Source organism: Ochlerotatus camptorhynchus, unplaced genomic scaffold, assembly GCF_037179485.1.
Source record: "Ochlerotatus camptorhynchus isolate MF236.1 unplaced genomic scaffold, CSIRO-AGI_Acam_v1.1 ptg000124l, whole genome shotgun sequence".
Taxonomy (NCBI): domain Eukaryota; kingdom Metazoa; phylum Arthropoda; class Insecta; order Diptera; family Culicidae; genus Ochlerotatus; species Ochlerotatus camptorhynchus.
In genome coordinates, this window is record NW_027040614.1 from 1019733 (window position 1) to 1028985 (window position 9253).

General features: G+C 47.9%; 1 protein-coding gene across 7 annotated transcripts in view; it reads left to right on the forward strand.

Annotated features, from left to right (window-relative positions):
• RhoGAP19D (Rho GTPase activating protein at 19D) overlaps window positions 1-7459 on the forward strand; it is a 515695-nt gene extending 508236 nt beyond the window's left edge. For 4 of the 7 annotated variants that reach the window (XM_065220299.1, XM_065220302.1, XM_065220305.1 and 1 more), the window contains 7 exons: window positions 1972-2349; window positions 3161-4123; window positions 4187-4313; window positions 4376-4524; window positions 4591-4960; window positions 6039-6344; window positions 6405-7459. In XM_065220299.1, coding sequence (XP_065076371.1) covers window positions 1972-2349; window positions 3161-4123; window positions 4187-4313; window positions 4376-4524; window positions 4591-4960; window positions 6039-6344; window positions 6405-7459 — 3348 coding nt within the window. The remainder of the gene's footprint in view (window positions 1-1971; window positions 2350-3160; window positions 4124-4186; window positions 4314-4375; window positions 4525-4590; window positions 4961-6038; window positions 6345-6404) is intronic. The other 3 variants (XM_065220300.1, XM_065220303.1, XM_065220306.1) reach the window with 1 other exon arrangement.
• Window positions 7460-9253: the final 1794 nt, after the last annotated feature.

The following is a 9253-nucleotide window of genomic DNA, read 5'->3' on the forward strand; positions in this document are numbered from 1 at the left end:
AAAGCAAAATGCAGCTCTCCACTTCACTTCACCACCCGAATGCTTCAGTGGGAGCTGTTTAGGATACCAGCTCTCGGACCCGTCCAGCTCTTTGGATCCGTCCTGCACTTGGACCCGCCTTGCTCTTCGGATCTTTTTTTTTCTCTGGAACTGAAGTCGAGAATATTGAGAGAATTTCTGCTGGAGAATTAACATCAATATAGACTGAATTGCTTTTACTGATATGTTGTTGGCTCAATTGGCGCGCATTTTGGTTTACGCTGTGGTTATTCAGTTGTTGCGTAATCAATTGAAAAGAAGAGCCTGTTGTAAGATAGGGATTTTTTTGTTTTAGGCTAATTTTACGATTTTATGTAGTTATAAGCTTCTATAGCTCTGTTGGTACTTTGTGTCAAAATTTCAATAATTTCAATGTGAGCTGAAGAGTTGTTCCAAAGAATTGGCTCTCCTTTGTGAGCTGGACGGGTCTGATCCGCTCACTCAGATGAGCTGATGTGCTCACCTCTAGTGACGACCGGACACCAACACTCAGCACAAGCGGTGATTGAATAAACACGGTTCGGTGAGACCGGATGGAATTAGATTTTGAAATCTGTGCTAGGGAAAGCGCTTTTCGCAAGCAATTGGTGATAATTTTAATTATCATAGCAACAGTTGTTCGTGCAATTTTCAAAATTGATAAAGTCTTAATTTTAACAGAATCGTAGAAAAATTTCCTATCGATTTGTGTATTAAGAATAAAAATCCATCATCTCTGGATCAAAATCAGACCAGAAATTGCACCCCAATATTGTCTTAAAAATACATGGTGCATTAGATTTAAACTTATGGGAACTGACTTCCGATTGATGACCTTGACAAATGTCCAGAAAATGCTCTTAAACAAATTTATGGTGGCCCTGAAATGGACCGTTTTGTCGTGATGTTCAACACAGATGAGGCTGGCGAGCTGTATGTTGTTTGAAACGAGGGTGACGCGCTTGGCATAGATGGACCACAGCAACTCTCGAAGAGCTACTGAATCCGATCAGTAGCGGTGCGGCTTCTTCCTCCTTCTTCGGTGAATGGACGCTCATGTGGGCTGCAGTTCGCTGCTTGCGGGCAGCCTTTCGTATTGTACTGGAGAAAAATGTACAACGCCACGCACCGAAAGCACTGCTGCTGCTGATGACGACCGACCGGACACCACCACTCACCACACACGGCGATTGAATAAGCACCGTTCAGCGAGACCGGATGGAATTCGATTTTGAAATCTGTGTTAGGGAAAGCGTTTTTCGCAGGCAATCGGTGATAATTTTGATCACCATTGCAACGGTTGGACAGTTGTGCAATTTTCAAAAGCGACGTATTGAAAATTGATTAAATGTTAATTTTAGCAGATTCGTAGCAAAATTTCCAATCGATTGGATTGTTTAGAATTAAAATCCATCCGCTAGTGACAGAGTTATAAGTTGTCAAAACCTGACCGCTTTTCATAACGATATTGAAGGGGGACCATCGAATTCTAGGGTGGGTTAACTGTATTTACGAACACAAAGATTTTCTAACCCCCATTTGAAAATGGCAACCGTCCAGTCGAAACCGATAGTGGCAACCATGAACATCTACGTGGACAGAATCCAGAGGTAATCTCTGCGACCAGCAACAGAGATCTCCTCCAAGAAACGGAACCAAAAAATTTGATAAGTGCGAAGATTGCGAGTGTACCAAAACGAAACGCGAAAATGGCCCACCAAAGTCTGGAGCGCAAGCTCTCCTACTACAACGATCCGGATTATGCAGCGGTCCGGCACGCCCAGAGCGGCCGTCTCTTCAACTGGGTCAAGGTGTCCCACGGGTTCAAGAAATTCCGCCTGCGACGATGGAACTCCACCGGATCTTGGGTTATTATCGTCATTGATCGTGCTGGTTTTTTCTAAAATCTCAATGTTTTAACAATTATGTTTTGTTTTTTCTTTGACTCCACAGAGCCCCGAACCGTCCGGGATAATCGATCTCACCAACTTTCACGTGGCCGAGGGTAACTACACCAAGCGGAAGAACGTATTCAAGCTGACGACGGTGTCCTACCATCACCAGCATCAACCGCAGCATCTCTTGCAACAGCAACAACAGCAGGTGTCGGGTCCGACCAGTGCCCAATCGCACCAGCATCTGGCGGTTCACCACACACAGTCGAGCGGTTTGGCCTCGTCGGCGTCGGCGTCTTCCTCCGGGGGATCCTCTTCGGTGTACAAAGGCTACGAGAGGGAACTGCTGCTTCAGGCCGACTCCCACAATGATATGCGCCTGTGGATGGATTCGCTGCGGACCGTCTGTCGCAGTAGTCAGTACCTGAACAGTAGTGTGAGTATTGCGCTTTCCGCTTCCGGGTGGGATGGGTTTTCAGATCAAGGTAGGCGCCGTCAATTTTGGGAAATCGACCATGTACGACGAGAGCAGATTCGATTCGATCCATCACTCACGTTTCGCGGTTTGTTATCACTGCCAATTCACACCTATGCGGTCGACGTGACAGACGGATGGTAGTGGGATGTTTATCAAGCTACTCAAAAAAATACCAAGAAAAGTTTCACGCTTAGTGTCCAGTAGACGACAACACATAAAACGAGGAGAGAGATAAACAGCTTTATCTTGTTGCAAAAAAGAAAAGTATCGCATCCGATAGCAGTGGAGCTTCAAGCTCTTGCCATCTCTGATAACAAACCGCCGCGTCAAGTGCCGAAAATAACAATTAAATCAAGACCATCTAACCGTCAGAGTGCGTGTGTTTGTGTGTGGCGCTTGCGCTGATAACAAAGTAGGCCTCCGTATTTTCCCGTATACATTCCTATTCGCCTACTACGACGTCAATACCTGGCTGAGACTGCGCGAGGCGAGTAAATACAAAATTTGTAGTGCAAGTGCAATGCGCACAGTGAACTTGGATGGATTTGATTCTCACGGCACCGATCATCGAGGACTACTACCAGTGGGATGGCGCCTACGGCAGTCCACGGCATTTCGTCGACGCTGGCCACGAGCAGAATCGAATACAGCACGAAATTGGGCGAATTGTGGTTGATTCTGTGCACAAAACGATTGTTTGTTTCGTAATTCGCGTAGTGGTGCGTTGGTTCTGGTGATTGATTGTTCTCTTTTGTTTTTGCTCTCACAGGACTACATCAACAACTTCGGCGGTCAACAGGCCGAACCGCAACGGGTGGCCGCCCTGACCAGTGTGCAATCGACGAGTAACGACGAATTTTCGCCGGTTCTATCGACGAAATCCCACCGTAAGTATGCCCTAGGGTCTCGATCGCCCTCGGGTCAGTCGCCGGTCACCAAGAGCCGGAAGACTCCCCAGCAGAGTTCGGCTGCCTCGCTGGCCCCGGCCGCTGTTGCCAGCAGCGGCCAATCCCACAGCGGAAAGGAGAGCAGCGATAAGGAAACCGGGTCGCCCAAATCCAAAACCTGGAAGGGTATCGTGGCTCGGCAGTTCCGAAAAATGCAAGGACAACCCGGTTCACCGGGTGCCCAAAATGCGGATATGCTCCTACCGGACGGAGCCTCCATCAACGTTATTCTACAGCTGTGTCCCCCGTCGGACGAGAACCCCTACGTCCCGCTGCTCCTAGCCAAGTGCACCAACATAGTTGAATCCAAAGGGCTCGGAGTGATCGGAATCTACCGGATACCGGGCAACACGGCTGCCATATCTCAACTGACCGAACAGGTCAACCGAGGCATGGACGAAGTCACCCTCCGGGACCCGAAATGGGACGACGTCAACGTGGTGTCGTCCCTGCTCAAGTCCTTCATCCGGAACCTGCCGGAACCGCTGCTTCCGAACGAAATGTACCATAGCTTTATCAATGCCGACAAACTGACCGGCCAGCCAAGACTGATCGAGCTGAAGCAGCTGCTGATGCGAATCCCGGTGTACAACTACGAAACGATGCGCCATCTGATGCGGCACCTGAACATCGTTTCGACGCACGCCAACGTGAACCTGATGGATCCGCGCAACCTGGCCATCGTGTTCGGACCGTCGGTGGTTCGATCCGCCAACGAGTCGCTGGAAACCGCCGTCAAAGACATGAAACACCAGTGCCAGATCGTCGAGGTGCTCATTAATCATGTGAGTGGCTGTTTATCGAACCAATTTTTGAAACTGATTTAATTGAATTTTGAACTCTTCCAGTATACCTACTTCTTCGAAGACGATCTATTGCCGAGTGTGGCGGAGAAACAATCAACGACCACCGTTGATTCCGGCTTGGACGTACCGTCAGCGTCGCTGTTGCTGGATAATGTTTCTAAAATTGAACGTAAGTGCCTTGCTTGGAATCATTTGCTATTTAAGATCCTGACAATCTTTTTTTTCCGGAAGTAGCCTTCAAAGAATCATCCAAGGAGAGTAGCTCACACTTTGTGACTCAGATCGTACAGGCGGCCAATAGAAAGATTCGAAGAACGGCACAGCGCAAGAGCACCATGTCCTCGACGACACCGGACACCCTCTCACTGGACAGTACAACGGTAAGTGTCTCCCTCTCTGTGAAGATTGAAGCCTCGAATTAATCCCCCTTTTGCTTTAACAATCAGTCAGCGGAATCGAAGGAGCAATCGTCCCGGTCCTCACATCACCATCATCGGTATCTGCACCCGAGCAGTGCCGCTGGCGGTGCTGGAGCTATCGGTGGCGGTGCCACCAATCCACCGGATCCGGCGGCCAGTCCGGGAGTACAATCGGACGACAGTCAGAAGGAGAACCTGGTTCAGCAGCAACAGCAGCAGCAGCAGCAGCAGCAACAGCAGTTTAACTACTATCATCATCGCCATCACCTGCAACAGCATCATCATCATCTTGGGATCCGACACCACAGTACCACCAGCCAGAGCAACGACGACAACTCATCAGTATTAAACCGATCGTCCGAGGAGGACTCCAACGACAGCGCCTTTGCCGACAATGGTGAGTAGTGCTGGGATCTTCAACCGATCAACCGTTGTATCTGCATAATGACCTCATTTCAGTATATCGAAGATTTTACCCATGGTATTACTCGTGAGATTCGTAATTCTCAGTATTCCTCCTAGTAGTCACGTTTCTCAACTTTCTTTCGTTCGATGGAAGAAAGTTTGATGAAATATGCTTATTCATTAGAACAATCACTCGCACAAACTTCGTCGATCTGACCTCCAGAAACCAGGACGCTTCTCCGTTCGACGACCTCCACCCTAAAGGTACCACATCCCGCTGCGTTAATGGAGTGATTGTCCCTGTTCTATTGGCTGTGCGCAATTCCCCCTAAACCTTCCCGCCGTGAGCCTCTTCTGCAATTTCCCATTTCCGATAACCGATCGTTTCTTTGAGTTTGAATTAAGGACGATTTGTGTGTGTGTCAGTGTGCGATTTTTTTTCCCATTGTCTAACCCATTGTGTGACGACCCATTATGCCCAAAAAACTAACTAAGCTTGACGGACTTGAGCTAAACAATCAAATGCGTGTACTTTCGCATGCATCGGGGGTGACCCCATGCGAGTTCTTGAACTAAAATTCTTAACCCGATTTTCGGTGTCTAGACGGCATCCCGATTCCGAAAATAACGATATTGAAGGGTCGGTTCAACTGCCCATCACTGGGGCTTATAACCCTCCAGTAATTGACGTTTCATTCGAGTGATCTTATGGATCAACTTCCCGAGGGTTAATGCATCAATTTCAGATAGCTCTCGGGAACTCCTACAATGATTATAGTTAGAGAATTCCGTCCACCTCATGCTTGATTTCATAAGCTAGCGAAGGAATGTGCAGTTACTGGTTACATTATCAAAGACGATCACCATACATATCTTCCTAATATATCATGCAGTCATCATCTCCTTTCGTTATGCCATCTAAACTACCATACCAGCAGGACTTACGCAAAACCTTCGTCTTCGTGTGACTTGAACAATTCTGCAGCTTATCTAACAGCCTGGCAACCTTCACATTCTGGAACCTACCTACCAACCCCATTAACGCACATCTTATTCCACACTTCTTCCAGGTTCGATGTCCCTGAAGACGATCACGATCACTCTGGACAACAAGCTGCGTTCGCTGCGAAACTCCTCGATCGACTCCGATCGGGACGTGGTGGACACGACGCTGGAAAGCGACAACAGTAGCAGTTGCTACAGTGCCTCCCTGGGTGGTGATGGTGCAGGTACCAACTCGACACCAACCCGCCGATCGGTGCACCATTCGCGGCCCCTCACCCTCGGTGAAAACATTCCATACGCGGACGAGTCCCCGGAACGGCCGCTCATCCAACCCCGCTCGAAGCCACTGCGGCAGCATAACAACAGCAACGGTAAGGGTGATCCGATTTCCATAGGATGGTCTCAGTACGAATCTTATCCTTTCGATACAGGAAACTTTCCGAAGTCTCCGGCGGACAGCACGAGCAACAGCAACCTGGTCAATAACAACACCACCAACAGTAGCAGCGCGGGTGGCAACGCGGACGACTCGGTAAAGTCGGCCCAGTCGCAGAAATCGATCGACAGCGGTGGGACGACGACCAACTCGAACGATAGCTGCGTGACGTTGGTCAACGAAAGCGTCGAAGACGATGACGACGAGGACAAGGTGAACAACATCTCGATCAGCTCGGACGATACGGACACGTCGACGACGAGCAATCCGCGGGAGAAGCTGACCGCCACCTACCGCATCGATACGGAAGTGCTGAAGAAGATGAACCGCATTCTGACCAACCTGGAGCGGAAGGCCAACAATCTGGAGAGGAAGTTCAATCTGAACCGATCGCTTTCGCTGAACTACAAAAACCACAAGAATCTGGAGTGCTGCTGTGGTCACGCGGTGACCCCGGCGGCTCCCGGAGCGACCACCATTCCGATGATTCAGTGCTGCAACAACAACAACAACAACAATCTGCACGGCCACCAGAACCAGAACAACAACAACATTAGCGTGAGTGTGAACAACAGTTTGAACATGCGATCGAGGCTGATGCTGACCAAGGACGAGAAGACGGACAAGAACATCAATCGGCGACGGCAGATCCACGACATTAGCCAGACGGTCCCTGCGGCGGTGGCACCGATGGCCACCGATAGCAGCGGATGTTGTGCGGCACAGCAAGGGCCGCAGATCATCCTGACGCCGACGGCCGCGGCGAATCCGACCGTGCCCAGTGCTGGCGGCGGCGGTGGTGGACGCACGCGAAGGCAGATGGGCAACCGTTCGATCCGGCGGCGACATACCGTGGGAGGAACGCACGATTACTACTCGTCGAACAAGATCGGCGGTGGCCACAATGGAGTGCAGTGTCAGCAGCAGCAGCAGCAGCAACAGCATCAAGGTGGTGGGGCGAGAATGTTGGGGGCGGCTTGCGGTGCCGGGGCGGTGCCGCAGCAAGGGGTTTGCGGGGGTGACGAGAAGGGATGTAAGGATTTGGACTAATTGGGCGATGGCGGTACGTGTGTGGTAAGAAGATTTGATTTTTTTGGGTAGTAGGAAGAAGGGATTTCTACGAAAAAGGAGGAGCTAGTTTTTGTTCGTGGACTAAGTGTTTCAAAATTTTGAAGGTACCTGTTGTCTGTGTCGGTAAGATATTCGGTGAACGTAGCTTTTTTTTTTGTTAATGTACAACTTGTAGAGAAGTTGTTTCACGTGTAAAATTACAGTATTCTTGAAATTAATATAATTTTCTGTAGCGATGTAAAATTTGGGTAATTTTCATGCTTCACAACCGATATAAATTTTATAATTAAAGTTGATCTACATTTCGCTTTGAATGGATGTCTTCGCCGGCTCTTGAAGGGGCAATTATGCAAAGTAGATAAACTGACTGGTTCTGTTGAATCTTGTTGTAGTCTAGCTGCTCCATCAAGCTGATCTGCAATTAACTTGCAACGATGAATGGTTATCACCTGAGTGGTGCGGAGTCGGTCGTTTTCAATTTTGAAGTTGTTAGCCGTTGTTTACTACCTATAATCGCAGATCAGTCCCATGTGTAAAAAAGTAGGCATCCTCTCAACACCGCTCACAAATTTGAGCAACTTATCCAGCGCAAAAATGAGAACTCGTTCGTGACTTTCTCAATATTCGTTAACAATTGCTTGATCCGATTTGTCTAGTTCGGAACAAGCTTTCAACTGGTTATCAAGTAGGAAACGGATCAACATCAAGTCAAACGGTCGAATATGCTTTTGCTGCTTTCGCTCAGACCCGTTTATTTTGAAGTTATAGTTTTCTGCGTTGACCATCATTAGTGATTAGTCGTAAAATTTGGTCAGCCTGTGATAAACTTGTTTTAATTCTTTACAATTTACTTCAAGGATGACATGGTGAGTGTTGATCCCAATACTTTATCTTTCGAACGAATCTGTTTAAGGGACGTAAGCCTTGGTGTTGGTCCTTATGGTTGGATTTTTCTTGACGACCATTTCGAGTGACTCCACGCCACTCAGGTTATCACTTCTATTCTGTGTTCGAAAAATCTTATTCATTGAGCCCTCCTGAACCAGAGCAAGTTTAATATACTTTCAAGGGCTCTCAGAGCAAATTTCGACAACTTCGAGACAAATAAATCGGGAGGACTTCCTGGACAAGTCCAGGATTTTTTTTAGGACAAATTGATCTCCTGGAAATCTGAAATTACGTGAGACTGTTAGAATAATCCAGGGTCAGGGTACTGAAGATGTTCAGACCTAGAGGACTTTCAAGGCAAGATCAGAAGACCTCCTGGGCAAATCTAGACCAATCTAGTGAACCTAGAGGACTTTCAAGGCAAGTTGAAATGACTCTCGGAGCAAGTTCTGAAGACAAATTTCACTTAATTGTCCCTTGGCCAAACTAAGTGGTGTCCTAGGCAGGTCCATCAACGTTCTTTGACAAGTCCAGAAGACTTTTTTTCAATGCAAATCCAGATGACTATCAGAGTAGATCCAGAAACTTTTTAAGCAAAGCCAGTAGTCTATAGAAAAATTCAGAATTGCTCAGGCAATTCCGTAAGACTGTTAGTACAGTCCAGATGTCTTTTAGTAGCGTAAGTCCTGACGATGTTCAGACCTAGAGGACTTTCAAGGCAAGTTGAGATGACTCTCGGAGCAAGTTCAGGAGACAAATTCCATTGAATTATCCTTGATCAAACGAAGTATGCACCCTAGGTAGGTCCATGCATCTTCTTCCATGACAAGTTATGATGCTTCTTGTGAAAATCCAGATGACTGTCAAAGTAGAAAAACTCAGAAT